This window comes from Syzygium oleosum, unplaced genomic scaffold (genome assembly GCF_021117445.2).
Source record: "Syzygium oleosum isolate NSW1041296 unplaced genomic scaffold, Sole_v2.1 Sole_v2.05, whole genome shotgun sequence".
Lineage (NCBI taxonomy): Eukaryota > Viridiplantae > Streptophyta > Magnoliopsida > Myrtales > Myrtaceae > Syzygium > Syzygium oleosum.
The window spans coordinates 2,103,440-2,123,206 of record NW_026607489.1 but is presented as its reverse complement, the minus strand read 5'-3'; the positions used below and the strand labels follow the sequence as shown (position 1 = coordinate 2,123,206).

The window sequence follows — 19,767 nt, the reverse complement described above, 5'->3', positions numbered from 1 at the left end:
TGCACAGATTTCTCCGCGTCCACACAAATATCAAGCTAAATAATACTTCGCTTTATAATCTAAATATCATTATTGAACACGGAAAATTTTCAATATCACATATATATTATTACGAAATTTCCAGATGTCACATTAAATAAGGCTGAGAAGGGTAATTGCACATATTTCAATCGCTAGCTCTTTTGACAGTGCTATAAACTAACACGCTTCCATTGGGTCGTAATCGTCGCTATGGATGGAATTTCAGAGCATGTTATAGATGGGTTCTTTCCTTTTTACGAGATCGAAGAACGAACAAACCACGAGCCTAACAAGGTGTAGTACAACTCTCAAAGATGATTCTGAAATAAGAACTAAGTTTAGTTATGACTTCTCATCGGTGTTCCAAGATGACATGTTCCTATAATTGCGATGAATTGAGTATACATGCCATTCGAAGTTTTAAGATAATATAAAAAAAAAGTTTTATTGTTCCCTATCATTCCAATGCTGGACGGGAGTGTTAGAATGTCCAATTCATAAACTAAAGTTAATGATTGGTGGGAAATCATGTGTAGATAAACAAAACTTAATAAACTGAACCGGAACTAGTTTTGATATCTAGTAATAATGTACAACTTAAAAGCTTAAGTTAGTAGGTGGAAGGAGGTTTTCCTTCTAGCGGAATAGAACATAATTTCATTTCATTACCATGAATAGTAATTTCTAGTGCAATATGAATTATTTTTTCCTTTGTTTAATGATTTGGGGGACCTATGCCGATAGTCGGGAACCACGGTTTATTCATTTAATCTATCAAAAAGTATGTTTAATTTATCTAAACTTACCAGATGTAGAATGCCCAATATTTTTTAATTTATTAAGAGTCAGTTTGCCAATTCATACGTATTTGTTGCAACAAGAGAAAATTCTGAGATGATCATCGGTTCATAAAAGAAAAGACTTCTATAATAACAAAATCAAAGAATAGGCCATGTTTTCCGCGAGCGGTTGTTGCCCGATTGAAACGTGTACAAAGGATGAATTATTCCTCCAAAAAAAAAAAGGATTGAAACGTATACATGTTTGTGCATTTGTTCATGTCACGTGAAATATTTTGTTTTGCTTGTAAATTTTCATTTATCTTACCTCCTATTTTTCAAATTTCATAATTTATCCTTAAACCAATTTCCATACGGTATTTTCTTGAGCTCATGCACATATATAACATCCGTTTAATTCATTGAACATTTAAGGTGGAAATACTTTTTATATAGATAATGATGTATTATTCTGTGAGCTCGTCGATGAATTGCAATTGTTTGTGGGAATACGTGCACCGATTTAAATCACGGAGCATGGTAACCTAGTGGCAAAAGAACCACATTATTTTTCATGAGATCACAAAATTGAGTCACGTTGAGAGTTATGAACCTTCGACTAACTTGTTTTTTTTTTTGTGATCGAATATTAACTTATTTATTACGCTTATTTTACCTCATGTGAAGAGACGTTTTAAGATCTGACACGCTGATTGGATGAAGATAGGTTGACTCATCAATCTCGAACCTTTGGGGTAGAGGGGCCAAAGCAATAATAGCTCCAATTAAAGACTCAGTCATGGATGCATGATTATTATAATAATGTTAAAACAATGTATTGCGTGATTTATCCCTCTTCACCATTTTACGGGAAAATTGAGTTCTATAGCAAGAAAAGATATGAGTAATGAAGAAACGGTCAAGCCATTTTCTCCACACGATTCCTCTATAAATAGTAGTCCTTCTCAAACCCACAGTTATCCTCAACTAGAACCATGGAACTCCTTCAAAATCACACTTCACTAAAAGCGGCCATAGCTGGCCTCTTTGCCCTGGTCACCTTCCTCTCTTTTTTGATAACAAGAATTCTTCAGAAGAAACGGAGCAGCCAAAATCCACCACCACCTTTGGCCGCTGGCGCATGGCCCCTGACAGGCCACCTCCATCTTCTCGGTGGCCCGGATCCGACCCACATAACCTTGGGCTCGATGGCCGACAAGTACGGCCAGATCTTCTCCATCAAGCTCGGCTTGCATCGGGCCATAGTGGTGAGCGGCTCAGAGTTCGCCAAAGAGTGCTTCACCACCAACGACAAGGCATTCTCCAACCGCCCCAAGTACCTCGCTGGCGAGCTCCTTGGCTACAGCTATGCCATGTTCGGGTTCAGCCCGTATGGCCCCTACTGGCGGCAAGTGCGCAAGATCGCCACCCTAGAGCTCCTCTCGAACCACACCCTCGAGAAACTCCGGCACGTGCGGGAAGCTGAGGTAAGAGCATCAATAAAGGAGGCTTACGAACGGTCGAGCGTGCAAGAAAACATGCCGATCGAGATGAAGAGTTGGTTCAACGCCCTAAACTTCAATCTTATCTTCAAGATGGTGGTGGGGAAGCGATACGTTGGGACGACGATGGCATCAGAGGAGGACCAGAATGACAGGTGTCGGATCGCGCTGAGGAGCTTCTTCGAGTTGGCTGGTCAATTTGTCGTGTCCGATGTGTTGCCCTTTTTGAGGTGGTTCGACATCGGAGGTTACGTTAAGGCAATGAAGAGGACGGCCAAGGAATTGGACGATGTGGTCGGAGGGTGGTTGGATGAGCACAAGCGCAAGAGGGCTTGTGGAAAGGTCGAAGGTGACCGAGATTTCATGGACGTGATGCTTTCCATTCTTGGTACTGCGGACGAGCTGCCCAGTTATGATGCTGATACTATCAATAAAGCCACTTGTTTGGTGAGTTTTCCTAATTTGAAGAAATTATTATATGACCCGTACATATATTATAAGTGAATCTGAACCATTAAGTAAAAACGTCTATTTCAGCAAAGGGGATGGTCTAGAATTCAATTTATCATATGTACTAGGAAAATTACCAAAAAAATCATAAATTAATTACATTTATGCCAATTTAGCCTTAAACCTTTCAATTTTACTAATTTAGTCCTAAACCTTTTAACGATTTACCATATTAATTATTTCGATTAATTTTGGCCGGAAACCGCTGATGTGGTGGTCTAGTCAGCATCAACCGTCGTACATAGTATGGTCGGCGCTGACGTGGATAATCTTTTTTAATTTTTTTTAACTTTTATGAATTTTTAATTCTTTTAATTCTTTTCCTAACCCTAGGCCGGCGAGATCGATAGCCGATCCTTGCCATAGGTGAGGGTCTGCCTAGTCGAGGCGAGTGTGTTGCGGCCATTCTCAGCCACGGGCGAGGACCTTTGCGCCCTTGGATCCAGGTGAGGGTTGCAACGCACTTGCTAGCCAAGGAGCGAGGGTCTGCCGAAGGCCTTGGAGACCCGGGGTTAGAAAAAAAAAAAGCAAAGAAAAAAAAAAGAAAAAAAGAAGAAAAAATTCAATAAAATTCAACAAATTTAAAAAAATTGTCTACGTTAGTGCTGGCCAAGCCGCCTAGGGTTAGGAAAAAATTGCTTATAGGTCACTCACGCAACATAAAATTACGAATAAATGTTTTAGATATTAGTACTACAATTATGTTATTGATTTACTAAATGAAGAAACTGATTATGACTGGGTATTTGAAGTTTGAAGAAGTGGCGCATCAACAGATCAGTAGCCAGTTTCACAGTTAGATTCGGAATCCACAGCACTATTTTAAGCACAATAAAAAATCTTTCATAAATTTATACATGCGAATTGGTATTAAGAAGAGTTATTGATTCAAAAAATCAATGTGATAAATCAAGAGCGAATTTTTTTGCATATATCAAGAATATAAACCTTTTTCTCTTTATCTTACATATCAAGGTTGTTAGACTTCTAATAAATTCATCGAAAATTAAACTGTCCAGCAAATCAAAGACTTCCATCTCGAATGGTTTTAACGTGGTCAATATTTTGTTTGCTTAGTAATTCATCTCTATTCTTTCATGTACTAAACAATCATATTTCAAGAATCGTTTGTCTAGTGAAAGGCACCTTTAAACCTGAAGTTCAAATCGACGACAGAGTCAAAGAAAATTGATCAAAAGTCACAAATATCTCAACCACCCATTAACTTCCGTGCTCTAATCTGAAGTTTTTGAATTAAATATTTCTGAACTTTCAGGAATTTCTTCCGCATAATATTATAAAAATTCTTCTTTAGGACCAGTCTTTCGGTCCAACGTCTTCAATGCCAACGTTGGACTAAGCAGATTACCGTGCGGTATCATCCAATTCATTGACGTCAAAGATCACTCTTATAAGTTATTATGGAAGCCATTTTCACTTGGACTTCTAACAAAGAGCCAAAAGATGATAAGATTTATTATTTCCGTCAAAGATCATGTCTAGATTCATGTTAAGTACCCAATGTGAACCGCAAATTCAATTTGTTAGTTTCTAATGGAAGTCATTTTCACTTGTGGTTCACGAATAGAATAAAAGAAAACTATATCTGAATCAAGTCGTGAGAAGAAGGTACGACTATTGCGGCAAAAAACATCATCCTTACTCTAACTATAACTAAATTAAGTTTAGATGTATTAGAAATTGTCAGTTTGGTTGCATCAGTTATATATTTGTTTTAATAATGACATGCATAAAGAACAACTACGTATGTATTTTCCTAGGCACTTATATCGGGAGGCACAGACACCACGTCGGTCACATTAACATGGGCTCTATCCCTTCTGCTCAACAATCGACATGTCCTAAAGCAGGCTCAACAAGAACTAGACTCTCACATTGGACAAGAGAGACAAGTGACCGAGCCCGACATCAAGAACTTAGTCTATCTCCAAGCGATCGTCAAAGAGACAATGCGTCTCTATCCCGCCGCGCCCCTCTCCGTGCCCCATGAGTCTGTCGAGGACTGCACGATCGGCGGCTACCATGTCACTGCGGGCACGCGGCTTCTGTTCAACATCTCGAAGCTCCACCAGGACCCAAAGGTGTGGCCCAATCCTCTCGAGTTCCGGCCCGAGAGATTCCTGACCACGCACAAGGATTTAGATGTTCGGGGTCAGAATTTCGAGTATTTGCCCTTCGGAAGTGGCAGAAGGATGTGCCCGGGGGTGTCCTTCGCTCTTCAAGTGCTGCACATTGCACTCGCGACTTTGCTGCATAGTTTCGAGATAGAGACTGCATTGGATGGACCGGTGGACATGAGGGCAGGTATGGGAATCACTAGCCCTAAAGTTACTCCTCTAGAAGTGATTCTCACTCCACGCCTTCCTCCTCATCTTTATGTCTAAAGATGGGAGGGTGAGATAATCTTTATAAGAAACACTATCAGGCAAAAGTTCTCTATCCATCATCAGCTTTACAATTACGAAGAGGATGCATTTGTGTTCTCTTGCGAAAACATGTATTCACGTATGATGAATCTTATGTGTACAATATATCTCTATGCCCATTCATGGGAGACATCATTATGCTTGGTCTAGACGGCACGTCGATTATTATAAAACCCAGCACAGCGCACGCGTGATTATTTTCGTATTTTTCTGGCAAACAGAGAACTCTATATAAGAAAACAGTCAGCAAATAATCAAATGCACCCATTTAGTTCTAAATTATATTGGAGAATATATTCATAAGCTGTATCATTTAAAAAAAAATCACAAACTGGAGATAATAAGTTCTTAAAATGGCAACTGCTTTGAGGTAAGCGAATGGATTTTTTTTTTTGTCAAAAAAGATAACTGAGCTTCGTTACTTCAAGTAGTTTATCCATTACACAAAACATGGGCCTCGAAGACAATGAGATCCCATAAAACACTAGGGGGATTAGCGAGCCAGTCTCTGGGGAGGTAGTTGCGTCTATGGGTGGCAACCCAATCTGCGACTTTATTTGCTTCTCTTGCACAATGGGCTAGCCTTAGCTTTTCAAAATGGGCCATCTCAGACTTGTAGGCCTTGATAAGACCCTCCTCTTCCCACGAAGCCTTTTCTTGTTCTATGACCGCCTTTATCAGGTTCAAGTTGTCTGACTCCAACACAAAATGCAAAGAAGATTTTGACCTCATATGCTTGTATCATGGTCTTGAGGTTTCCATGCACCAAGGATCGTGCAATATCGAAGAATACTCATCCAAACCCTACAAGAGCTTACGAAACATTCCCAAGGACGGGCGATACGGTAATTGTGTTGTGTTCTAGAGAATTCTCGGCATAAATGCCAATAGTTGGTAGACGAGGAGATGCGATATCGGCCACTCAATCGAATGTTGATCAATGGATGTAACCAATCGAGTCTTCATATAAGTAGGGGTGTTCTCCTCATTTGAAGCATCCAATAATTAAAGGCAAAAGGACACTACAAGTGCCATAAGTTGTGTACGGAGGACAATTTGGTGCAATAACTTTTTTTCGGAACACTTTGGTATCAAGTCGGAGGAAAAGAGATCACTTAAGTGTCAATTTGGCCGGAAATCCGACGTGGCATTTTTTATTAATTTTTGACACCAGTGTGGCTCGCCGGAGGATGAGTTAGCGTGTACAGTCAGCATTTTTTATTTTAAATAATTTTTTTCCAGCCTGTACAATCAGCATTTTTTATTTTAAATAATTTTTTTCATTTTTTTTTCCTCTTCTTTCCTTTTTCCTTTCTTTTCTTTTTTTTCTTTTTTCCCCTCGCCGGTGGGCGAGGGCGGCCTTGCCCATGGCCGGCGAGGGGCGGCCTGGCTAGATCTGGGTGAGGCGGCCCTCGCAGGCGACAGGCGAGGCCGCCCCTAGCCGGCCATGGGCGAGGGGCGACCTCGCCAGATCTGGGCGAGGCGACCCTCACCGGCTACTGGCGAGGGGCGACCTCGCCAGATCTGGGCGAGGTGACCCTCGCTGGTAACAGACGAGGCCGCTCTGGCGAGGGGCGACCTCGCCCATGGTCAGCGAGGGGCAGCCTCACCAGTCGCCGGCGAGGGTCACCTCGCCCAGATCTGGCGAGGCCGCCTCGCCCATGGCCGGCGAGGGGCGGCCTCGCTGCCACCGGGCGAGGGTCACTCGCCCGGGATCTGCGAGGCCGCCCCTCACCCATGGCCGGCGAGGTCGCCCTCGCCCGGTCGCCGACGAGGGTCGCCTCGCCCGGATCTGGAGGCCGCCCCTCGCCGGCCGGCGGCGAGGGGTGGCCTCGCCTGTCGCCGGCGAGGGTCGCCTCGCCCAGATCTGGCGAGGTCGCTCCTCGCCGGCCATGGGCAAGGCCGCCCTCACCCAGCCCTTCCCGGCGAGGGGCGGCCTCGCCTTTCGCCGGCGAGGGTCGCCACGCCCAGATCTGGCGAGGCCGCTCCTCGCCGGCCATGGGCAAGGCCGCCCTCACCAAGTCCTTCCCGGGCTTCGCCGGTGGCCACCTGGCCACCGGCAACCGGCCGGCGAGGGGAGAAAAGGAAAAAAAGAAAAGAAAGGAAAAAGGAAAGAAGAGGAAAAAAAAAGGAAAAAAATTATTTAAAATAAAAAATGCTGACTGTACACGCTGACTCATCCTCTGGCGAGCCACGTCGACGTAAAAAATTAATAAAAAATGCCACGTTGAATTTCCGGCCAAATTGGCACTTAAGTGATGTCATTTCCTCCGACTTGGCACCAAAGTGTTCCGAAAAAAAGTTATGGCACCAAAGTGTCCTCCGTACACAACTTATGGCGCTTGTAGTGTCCTTTTGCCAACAATTGAAAGCAATATAAATCACTTCTCTCCCGGAGCTTCTCTCTTTGGACTTTCTCTTTCTACGATATGGGCAAGCGAGTGAGCGATAGATCCTCGAGAAAAGGCTTGGATTATATGCTCCAATGATCCAAGGAACCCTAAGTCGCCGCATGGGTCCAATCCCAAACAACGGACCCGTGACAAGTGGTATCAGAGAAAGTAGAGGGAGTTCATCCAAGGAGATTGATGAGCACATCAACCGGTCGAGAGAATGTCGAACCAAGAACAACTTGCTTCAGTTGTTGTAGATGAGAGGGCTTCCCAAGAGTAGGGCACCCATGAAAAGATCTTTGCGAAATCAAAGAAAATGGATAGCTCATTGGACGCCATGGCTGCGGTCGATGAGAAGCTCACGAGAATGAGAACCGTGATGTTGGAGTTCATCGAAGAACTCGACAAAGTGAAAGGGCAGATCAATGTGGTTGAAGAAACTCTTCACCGTGAATTCACGAATTTCGTGAGTAGAACAACAACCCCTTTATACAAGAAGGATGAAGCCCTCGAAGCGTCAATAGATACTTTGAAGATGGAAAGTCTTGGAGCTCAAAGAGGACAACTCCCATAAAGCCGAGGTCGAAGCCTTGAAGTCGAAAGTCCAAGAGCTCAAGACTAAGCTTGTCCTGTGCAAAGCTAGCATTGTGAATGGTGTAATGCCCATTCAAGTGGCGCATAAGCTAGATGTGCCGAAGCCTAAAGAATTCAAAGGCAACTGGTCCGCTAAGGAGGTGGATAACTTCCTATGGAACATGGAGCAATACTTCGGTGCCTTTGCAATCCAAGACGAATTGGCCAAGGTACGAACCGTTTCGATGTTCCTAGTTGATAATGCTATGCTTTGGTGGCGTAATAGATGCAGTGAGACCAAGTGAGGCGTCGATCCCATCAATACTTGAGATGGCTTCGCTGAGAAATTTTGGGATTACTTCTTCCCCGAGTTTGATCAACAAGAAGCCCGTATCAAACTCCATTGCCTTGAGCAACAAGGTATGGTCCGAGAGTACATGAAGGAATTCACTGAGCTCAAGCTCCAAATTCCCAACCTTGGGAGGAGGAGGCTCTCAGGATGTTCATGGATGGACTAAAGCCGTGGGCACAACTTGAACTCAAGCAAAGGGGCGTCCGAAGCCTCTCGAGAGCGCTAGCCGTAGTCAAGTCTCTCGCCGATTTCACTAAGGAGTTTTCCAAGTTCAAAGGGAGCAAGTGGAGGTCGGATCGCCACCATGATGACGACAAAGAACAAGCTGTCTGTGGCCGTAAAGACACAAATGGGGACCATAACCGTGGCCAAAGAGACCATGGTGGACGTGAGAAATCATGGGCAGAAGGGTCTTTGAAGCAAAGCGACCCGAGGTGGAATCAATCCCAAGGGGACTACAAGAACAAGTTCAAGACTCTACTGCCATTCTCGTGCTTCATTTGCAACGGTCCCCATTGGACTCAAAAGTGCTGTTGCGGAAGCCAAGCGATCAAACAATAAAATCGACAGAATAAAGAAAATAAATCGGACACCAGATTTACGTGGTTCGGTCGTAGTGACCTACATCCACGGGGAGAGCAGCACGGAATTCCACTATAGATCAAGCAATACAACGGAGATTACAACCACACTCGAGTCACTCAAACACTCTCAGTGTTTCCCAATTTTCAATTACACCCAATAACTCACGCAGTGTTTAGCCTCATAATCTCTCACGAAATAATCTCTCAATCTCGCGAAGGAATTATACACAAATCTTGCCACAAGATTTAATCGCTACTAACACTTGAATTCTTGATGTAATTTCACGAACAAATACATGGAGATAATCCACAAGCACTAGACAAAACGACGCTTCAATATTTCTCCCTCTCTGTCAACAGTCGCGGAACAACAAGCACTCACGAATGCGGCGCTTCAAGAATACCCCAAATTAAGGTCTGCACCAATCTTGCGACTATCTTGACCAAAGGAGACAACATATAATATATATACCCATGGAAGCCAACTTCAACACAGAATAGGAAAACCCACGTGACATGCTTAGCCCAACATTCCTTTTCTGTTTTCTTTTCTTTGGCCGACTTTGACTCCCACTAGAATTAGGAAAGAATATTTTATTCTTTCTATTTTCCTTTTCTTTTGTTTTGCTGCCAACTTTTGCATATTAGGAAAGCAAATTTTCAATATTTCCTTTTGCTCGATTTCGGACGTCCGCAAAATATCAATTCAAAATATTCAAATTTTCGTTTCGGGCTCAAACTCGAGACATATTTTCAACAAGTGCCCGAATAAAAGAAAAATCAACACGCTTCTCACCGTAGAAGAGGATGAGGACCCGAAACAAGAGAAATGTGAGGTGTGACTCGGAACCGTGAAGGTTCTCAACACCATGAAGGCCAAAGCAATGCCCAAGAAGAAATCCACAAGTTCACACTTGTCATTCGTTGAGGTCAAGGTACGTGGCAAGTCCCTTTTTGCCTTGGTCAATACGGGTGCTTCGAACTTGTTCTTCTCAAGTGAAGCGGCCAAAAGCTTGGAACTTCATGTGGAGCCGACCGGTAATCGATACAAGGCCGTCAATACGGATGACATACCAGGCATAGGCGTTTCCCGAGTCGTGGAACTCCAAGTCGGTGGATGGAAAGGCAAGCTCTCATTCGAGGTAATTCCACTCAATGACTACGATATCATTCTAGGTATGGAATTCTTCGATAGTGCGAAGGCCATGATAGATTAGAGGACCGAGATGATGGTCATCACTGACCTGGAATGCCCATTGATGGTCCCGATGATCCATGGATTGACCAAGACAAAAATCCTATCCACAATCTGACTCGTGGATGATGGGCTAAGAGTGGAGAAGTCCATGATCGAGTCCCGCATGGTGCCAAAGCCGAAAGTAGAGGTGATCCATCCTTCTCAACATGAAATGCCAATCCATGTGAGAAGTGGTGAACTTGCCAACCAACATGGAGGCGGTTAAACTAAAGAAGGAACCGAGTGCCTGACAAACCGAGAAGCCAAAGACAAAGAAGCCTTAGAAGAATCGGCGACGCTCCAAACGAACAAACAACCTCGAGTCAAGAACGCCGAGGACGTCACTCGAATAGGTAGAGGGAGAATGTCATAGTCTCAAGGTTTCCATGTGCCAAGGACCGTGCAATATCGAAGAATACTCGTCCAAACCCTAAAAAAGCTTCCAGAACATTCCCATGGATGGGCGATACAGTAATTGTGCTGTGTTTTAGAGAATTCTCAGCATAAATGCCGATAGTTGGTAGACGAAGAGATACGATATTGACCACTTGATTGAATGTCGATCAATGGATGTAATCACTCGAGTCTTTGTATAAGTATGGGTGTTCTCCTCCTCATTTAAAGCATCCAATAATTGAAAGCAATAGAAATCACTTCTCTCTCTAGACTTTTTCTCTCTACGATTCGGACAAAGGCTTGAGCTAAATTAAACTAAAATGAGGTTCTCGATCCTTGAGAAAAGGCTTGACTTAGGTGCTCCAATGATCTAAGGAAGCCTAAGTCGCCACACGGGTACGATCCAAAATGACCGACCCATGACACTTGCATCCCTCAAGAAGAGCTAGGGTTTCAACTTGTCCAACAGTGGAAGAACAAACACTCTTCGCAAACCCATCCACCACATTTCTGATATGATCTCTGCAAACACACGCTATACTCCCTTCTGAACTATCTTCCTCAAACGAGCCTTCCACATTCACCTTCAACTCACTGCTATCCAGTGGCTTCCATTTCTCAGCCTGTTTTTTGATTCTCTATTGACTTTCGATTCTTCCACTGTGCCCATCCGGTCGACAACGGCTATAATAGTGAGCCAATGAGCACTCTCAAAGATTTGTTGCTCTAACATCACCAATGACTTGATATCCTCAGCTTCGACTAAACATCGTCATTAGCTAATCTTTAGATCCGTTGGTGCTTTTTACAAACAGAATAATCTAGTAATCTTTTTCCTTTACAAGTATCACTTATCATTTACACATTGTCACTAACATCTACAAACAACATAGTAAATATTATACTAAGAATAAGATCATCAAATGTTTTTTTGAGATGTTTCTCCAATAGATCTTGCCGTCACTAGGCGAGGTCGACCTCGCCAGATCCAGGGAGGTCATGCCTCGCCCAACCTCTGGCCAGAGGTCGTGAGGGCGGAACCCTTGCCAAATCCGAGGAGAGTGGCCCTCGTGGCCTTCAACCTCTTGGCTGGGTTGGTGAGGATTCAAGCCTCACCCAACGATGACGATGTTGAGCCTCGCCCAATTAGCGGGGGTCGCCAACGACAATGATAAATCAGAAAAAAAGAGAGAAGAAGAGAAAAATAATAATAAAAGTTCATAAAACTTTGAAAAAAACATAAAAATTATTCACGTCAACGGCGGTTGTACCACGTAGGACATCCGGCATCTATGTTAGCGATTTCTGATCAAAATTAGCCGGATTGACTGAATTAGCAAATTGTCAAAAGGTTGTTGACACCTAAATTTTCCCAATGGTCAAAGTTAAAAAATTTGAGATTCGAGATCCTTGATTATGGCGAGTCTCATTTCTTGACCAAAAAAATTAATAGCTAAGAATCCTTCGTATATCAATTGCGTGTAGAAAGTAGAGGCATTACATTTCATTAGCAATTATGCATCATTTTGTTTCTAATATTCTTTTTACACATTTGATTCAAGGACAGTGAAATTTGATGACCTCGGGTCGATTAACGATAATTGGGAAAATGACACCAAAAGTGCCATAACTTTGGTATAGTACTCACTTATGACCATGACTTTTTTTTATTTCACTTGAGTGCCATAACTTTTTTTCTCTATCACTTGAGTGCCAAATAACTTTTAAATTGATCACTTGAGTGCCAAATAACTTTTAAATCGATCATTTGAGTGTCATAATTTTTCTAAAAATGTTTACCACAAGTGCTATGCCACTTCAGATTTCTGGCACTTAGGTAAACGTTCTTAAAAAAGTTAGGCAGTTAAATGATTGATTGAAAGTTATGGCACTCAAGTGGTTGAAAAAAAATTATGGGACTTGTGGTTTTCTTATCCCAAAGAGATTTTAACCTACAGAGCTGGTCAACCATTTGGGGCACAACACTTGGCACCACCCGATTTATTCAGTTAAGCGCACCCCTCTCACAATTGCGCCAAGTAGCACAACCACACAAACCCTAGACAAAACCAAGGTTTTCCATTCTTTTGGGAGGGCTAGCGGCTAAAAGGAGGAGGCACTTCAGTTTTTTCACGATGAAGGCAGAGACAAGAAAAACTCTCCACCATCTCTCTCTAGCTTTCCACGTTCTCTCTCTCCATTAACTCTCTCTCTTGGAGAAAACACTATTTTCTTCTCTGATTCCTCCAAACTTGTTCGTTTCACAGTAGCTGGTTTCGAGTTCAACCGAGAACTTCATTTTCCTGCTCCTCATTCAAGCATAATCAGGATCAAGTTCTCTCTACTTTCTCTGGTTTTCATTTTTTGTCCAATTATAACACTAAACTTCTTGTTATTTTACGTGTATCCAGCAGCATCTTCATTATTCCAACAAGTGTCAATGATGTTCCAGCAACTCTAAAAATTACAGCAACGGATTGATACTAAATGTTCTTCCTCCTAACTCTGGTTTTGACTATGAATAAACATAGATTCTCCACTGATTTTACTATATTTTGTTGAATGAAAGCTTCATCATCAATGCAGCGTATAGGATATGTGGAACAATATGAAGGTTAGTAAAATTGACTTGAACTTCATCAAACGTGCTTGATTTTTGCTAAGGTTTGCGTGATTCATACCTAGTGTGTTTAGGACTTATTGTTATGTGTTTGATCTTGTTGATTGTTGAAATTTCTTATTGATCATGTGCCTCAAACATCAACAGAATACATGTTAGGAGAACCTGCATTTTCGGAGTCCAATGGGTCACTGAGTTTAATCAAGTGATTAGGCCTAATAAACCTCAAAATCTCAAAAAGAAATCTATTAATTTTGACATTCTAAGCTTCGATTTAATAGGTTTCATGCCCCAAGAGGAGATCATTTACTAGGCCTAACTCATTTCGAAATCTAGTAACAGAATCTGAAGAATCGAAGTTGAGTTTTGAAAATTCGGAGTCTGCTTGACCTTGCTATATTCATTTTGTGTTTCGAATCTGAAAAATGTTTTTCATGAAATTTGTAGCTAATATTTCAAGCTTTCCAGCAGTATAAAACTCATCAAAATCGGATTTCATTTGGTTTGCCTGAAGGTTGCTCCGGAAGGACGATCAAACTGGTGTTTGATCTGTAATTTTGGTTCCTAAGTTGGTCAGTTTTGTTTTGCATTTTTGAAATAGTTTGAGGCCTTTTTTACAAAGAGTTAAAACATAAAAGTTGTTCATAAGGTCCTAAAATGTGTAGATCTGAAAAATTTCGTGAATTTTAACATGATTAGGGTGATTAATTTCATGAAATTTTGACAAGGTCGTTCTGGCCTCTCAAACTGATCCGATTTTGAGTCTTTAGGAGAAATGCCAAATTTTGTTTAAAATGACGGGCTATTTTGCAAAAATTCAAAACATAAAAGTTGAAGACCACATACTGAGGATGCTCCCTGTCAAATTTGGCGCATTTTTTAGTTGATTTAGTACTTTGCCCACATTTTTCAAAATCGGGTTGGGACCGGGTCTATTCCTAAACAGTGGGTCTAATTTTGAAAATTCGGGTTTTTTGGATCACAATTGAGGAAAATGGTCTTAATGAATATTGAACTAAACTTCTTAAGCTTTTATTTGCCACTGGAATAAACCAATGGGTAGGTAGTTAAGCCATTCAATTGAATTGATACATAATTGAATAGATTTAGGATAAAAACATGGAAGTGACCATCTTGGTTCACTATGTGTTTGCCGGTTTCCTAAGTCTAATTAGCCTAATTCCATGATTTAGTTAGCTTTGCATGTTAATGATTAGATTTATATTTAGGCTACTAATGCATGTCCCTTGACTGGTAGATTAGAAGGGTGATTAGAATCTAATTAGGAGTTAATGATGTTAGCTCATTGCTTTGTGAACACAGGTGAGGGTTAATAATCATTAAATTTAATCAATGGACCTCTAGTTTGACTAGGATGTGGTTGGGCTAATCGATTCGAATGAATGATATCAAATTTCCTCACCCGATTTCGGATTGTTTGATTGGTGAACTTGCTAATTGGTTACTTTGAATGAGTGTAAGATTGAATGTCGTATGGAATGGATGGTGGAAATCAATGATGAGGGCGGTGGCCATGAGTTTCTTGAAGACCCGCGTCTGAGAATGGCGGTCCAAGAGATGTAATAAATTTAGTTTAGTTTAGCTCAGGCTAGTTTAGTTAACGAACTTAGGTTTTAATAAAGCAAGTTAGCTTATGTTTAAGTTAATAAAATCAATTTAGAATTAGCATCACCTTTCAATAAATTGTTAAAATAGTTTAGTTTAGAATCAACTTGGAGAAATGAGTAGAATTAGCTTCACCCGAAATATGTTTAGTCTCTAATCTCAAGCTTTTGAGGTTCATGTCCCAAGGCCTAAAAACAATGCTATGTATATTCTTTGCCCAACTTGTATCGGGTTTTTTTTTCTGCATTACTTTAAAGTCATTTCGATACTTGCTTCTTTACCGCACCACCCTTCAATAGCTTGTTTGTTAATTTCCTTTTCTAGAATGGTTAGAGTCTAGTTTAGGATCATAATAAACCCCTCAAAAACATATGCACGAACACTTAGTGACTTTGATGCCTTTAGGATCGTAATTGACATAATTAAGATTGTATGACCACTTCAAATTTAGAGGCACCGAAAGGACACTAATAGAAATATTAGCATAAATAAGTCCCAGAACTTAGAAACCATGATTGTGTAGGAATCAATATGACACACTCACATTTTGATTGGTTTCTAGCCAACCCCAAATGGTTAATGGCGACTCCTAGAAATACTTAGGTGAAAGAACTTTAAAATGAAAAAATGTCAATACCACAAAAATCCCCAAACTGGTATACCTGTAACAATTTTATCCCAAACTAATTTTTTGACTACCAAAAATCCCAAACTGGTACACCTATGACAAATTTACTCCAAACTAATATTTTGACCACTAAAAACCCCAAACTGGTACATTTGTGACAAATTTACCTTATGTTAGTTTCCGTTAAATTGGATTAATACTACAAAAAATCATAAACTAGTACACTTGTGACAGACAGAGGGTAAAACATAAAATCGGTACATCAGTCAACTGCCATGTGTTATTTAACAAAGCAATTTGACAGTAAAATTTAACGGAAACAAACTGACGGTAAATTTGTCACAGGTATACCGATTTGGGGTTTTTGGTTATCAAAAAATTAGTTTGGGATAAAATTGTCACAGGTGTACCAGTTTGGAGTTTTCTTGGGATTAACCTAAATGAAAATCCAATGTCACGCGAAGTATGAGCTTGGGAGGGCCCACGCTCTTAATCGATGAACCCCTTGGGTCCCTAGAAGCATTGCTTCGATGAACCATTGGGATCATCTTAAGAGCCATACCTCTAAACCTACTCCCATGGGGCCCTTAGAGGGTGGTCGCGATGAATATTTAAGACTAAATTGGCTAAATTAAAAGATTTATGACTGATTTGATACAATTACAATATGTTTAGGATTTCTTTGGTAATTTTTTCCCAAAGCAAAGCGTAAATTCACAATTGTTACGTCCCAATATCTGCAATATTTATATTTAAAAAGATGCATGCCTAACCTAAACATGATTTCTAAATGATTATGCAATTCTAATTAATTCTTTTTTAAAGTTTTTATTTATAAAACTGATAATATGTGATTTTAATCTAAGTTAAATATGCGTGATTTATTACACTAATGACACACAACATGCAATTTGTATACCCTAATTCTAATGACAGGCGAAAATTATGAACTAATCTAACATGATATGCAACCTAATTTATATGACCCCAAATATGCAATTACTAAAAATGACATAAAAATTAAGACTTGAAATCATTGACCTGGCATATGATGTGGCATATATGATGATACGGCAATGACATGGCAAGCATGATGACGTGGCATGCAATGCAACTTATTCTATCTGATATCTCATTTTAATTTTTAGTGATTTTCGTCCAAAATCAAGATCTAAAACTATCTAAAGTGTGTGGTTACCTAATTTAAATTGGAAAATAATTTATATTAAATCCTATTCTAAATTGGAAACTTTCCTAAATTACTACTTACTTCCTAAATATGCAATGCAATTTGTTTTTTTCAAAATAAAAAAGTTCACTAAATTGAAAACATGTAATATAATAAACCCACATCAAAATATTCACCAAGATTCATAACAAAAATCAAAATAATAAAAAAAATAATTCGACATCGGCTCAAATTAATGATTATCATGATCTTTTATACGAAAACTCTCCTAATTGGATAAAGCCCAACATACTAAAGAAATCAGGTTAGATTTTCTTCTTTTTGCCTCTCTATCTTTTTAGCCTTCCTTGCTTCTGAGTACGTAAAGAGACCCCCTCACTTGTCCCTATCAACACCTTTTCTATGCAAAGTAATTGGGCCTAATATTTCTTTCGTCTTTTAGTGCTGGCCGAATATGCCTTGATTTTTCAATTTATTTGTTCGGCTGCAGTAGAAAAATGAGATCCTCTTTTATTTTATTCTAATTTTTCTTTTCTTATTCCAAATAGTCTTCTTTTGTTTGGCCGAATCTTATCTATGAAAGAGATATCTCAAAATGTCATCTATTATCTTTCCTCATATTTTAAAACCCCTCATGGATTGCTTCAGATTACACCAAAATCTTCTCGCCCAAGTATTTGTCATGAAAGATATTACGATAATATCCCTTTCTTGAATTTTTATGATGATAATATCTTTAATTTACCCAAACTTGTAATAATGAATTAATATTTTCCACCTTGGCAATTTTCTGCCATAAAGATTTTTGCTTGGCTAAATTACATGCTTCTATGGGTTCGGTCCAGTTTGTCAATTAAGTTCAAGACCATTCACTTAAACCCATCCGCTGTCTGTCCAATTAATATGCAAACTATATGGGCTTAATTAACTACTAATGCAGATGTTCATAATATCTATATGCAATTTAACTAATATTTTTTGTTTAGAGGCCGGAATTGATCCCTAATTTTTCTATGCAATAAACAACTAAAGTAATCTCCAAAATTCAGGAGTCAACACACAGTTGATGCACTCACCAAGAGATAAACTACACCTCAAGTGTTTACAAAGAGTCCTTTGCACATTTTGTTTTTCACCTAGACAAATCTCTCTAAATACAATCATTTCTTTTGTGCTTACAAGTAGATTTTACACTCTTACTAACTCTGTGGATCATCACTTAATTGATTGCAATGCAGCAGTACAGAAACGGACTCAATAACACTATTAATGCTTAGATTTATTAATTTGAAGCACTTGTCAACTGACTAAGTTCTCCTCATCGTTTGGTCTTCTTGTGAGGATTCAAATTTCACTGAATGCATAAACATGGGACTTGTAATAAATAAAATCCTTTGGATCTTGAGAAATCCTTTTATGTAAAAGTTAGGCAACTTGATAGCAATGACATGACATAACTGATCAATCACCTTTACTCGGTGATAGAAATCTCCCCATACTCGGCTCCATGTTGCTATGCTCTTACTTGTGATTGACTTGTTATCTCACATGTCACTCTCATGTAATATAACAGTCACGTAAGGTATTTTACATAGAACCCCTATCTCCACAGCCTGGTTGCTAGAAGGAGCAATGCTAAATATATTCGGATTGGTCTATAGAATAGATAGCTAATATTCAAACAATAGTTCGCCGTAACTTTTAAATATCAGTTTTTTAAAAGAGTCTCAACATGTGTAATGTTTTTCTAAGAATAACATGGATCAGATACACAATGTATGTGACATCCCGAATTTCGGCTCATTTTTGGGTTTTATAAAACGCGTAATTTGTCAGTGTGCTTATAGTAAAATCTCGCCCGGGAACTGATCACTTCCGGTTATCATTTTAAATTAGAGATTTCGCTAGAATCGCACTCGATCGAATTTGGCCGTTATTTAGACCCCGAACTTGGCAGTCGATTTTCGGGAGTTTCGGGATGAATTTAATTGGACAGTGTCGATGTTATTGTGGCCAGCCTCGTGATTGCCAGGAATAGTAGAAAAGTGAAATTTTGGACCGGGTGCGAATTTGGACTAATAGACCTCCCTTGTAGTGTGTTTCGAGTTATTTTATTTTGGCCCTTTGTCCTATATTATTATTTGGGATTTTTCGTGGACTGTTAGATCTTTTTCCGAATTTGAATTGTGACCGTTAAATCGATTTTTAGTTTAAACCGTGTCCATTGAATCGCGCTCGAAGATAAAAATTAGCTTTTTCTTTCTCTCTCTCCTCTGCGCCGCGCCACCCACCCCCGTGCAACGTCCCTTCGCGCACGTCTCTCTCCCTCTCTCTCTCTTTCTCTCTCTCCCTCTCTCTTTCTTTTCCTTTCTCTTTTCTCCTCTGGCCGCGCACGTCTTCCCCCCATGCAGACGTCCCCTCAGCCACGCCCATGCAGACCTACCCTGACACACTCTCTCTCTTCCTTTCTCCTTTTCTTCCCTTTCTTCTTCCTTTCTCTTCTACTTCTCTGCCGCGTCTGTTCCAGCCTCTGCATCTGCTTCTGTTCCTTTTCCCTGCTGCCCGACGCCGATCGCCTGAGCTCGCCTTACCGTCGCGCGCCGCCGTCGCCAGCTCGACCGTCCCGCCTCGCCGCCCGACCAGCCGCCTGCGGTTCCGTTGGCCGCCCCGTCACCTAGTCACTCTCCCCTCCCGCGACTCCCGTCCACCGCAGCTCCTCCCCGCCTCCGCAGTCGCCGCTCGACCGCCTCCGCCCGACGCCGCTCCACCAGCCACCGACGCCGCCATCTTCCTCGCGCCTTCGCCGCGCGCCGCGCCGCTCGGAAGCTCCGCCGCGCTGCGCTCCTCCCCTCCCGAGCGCGCGAGCCTCGACTTCGCCGCCGCGTACGGCGAGCCCCGGCCGTGGCTGCC

The 19,767-nt window shown here is 41.1% G+C and overlaps 1 protein-coding gene across 1 annotated transcript; it reads left to right on the top strand.

Moving 5' to 3' along the window:
* Window positions 1-1,728: 1,728 nt before the first annotated feature.
* On the top strand, window positions 1,729-5,408 carry LOC130138134 (cytochrome P450 CYP82D47-like). The gene is made up of 2 exons (XM_056311254.1): window positions 1,729-2,749; window positions 4,594-5,408. The coding sequence occupies exons 1-2, from the start codon at window positions 1,796-1,798 to the stop codon at window positions 5,215-5,217; spliced, it is 1,578 nt and encodes a 525-aa protein (XP_056167229.1). The 5' UTR covers window positions 1,729-1,795; the 3' UTR covers window positions 5,218-5,408.
* Window positions 5,409-19,767: the final 14,359 nt, after the last annotated feature.

Coding starts and splice junctions, on each gene's coding strand:
- LOC130138134 (XM_056311254.1), top strand. CDS start 1,796: ATGGAACTCCTTCAAAATCACACTTCACTAAAAGCGGCCATAGCTGGC. Junction 2,750..4,593: donor TCAATAAAGCCACTTGTTTG/GTGAGTTTTCCT, acceptor GTATTTTCCTAG/GCACTTATATCGGGAGGCAC.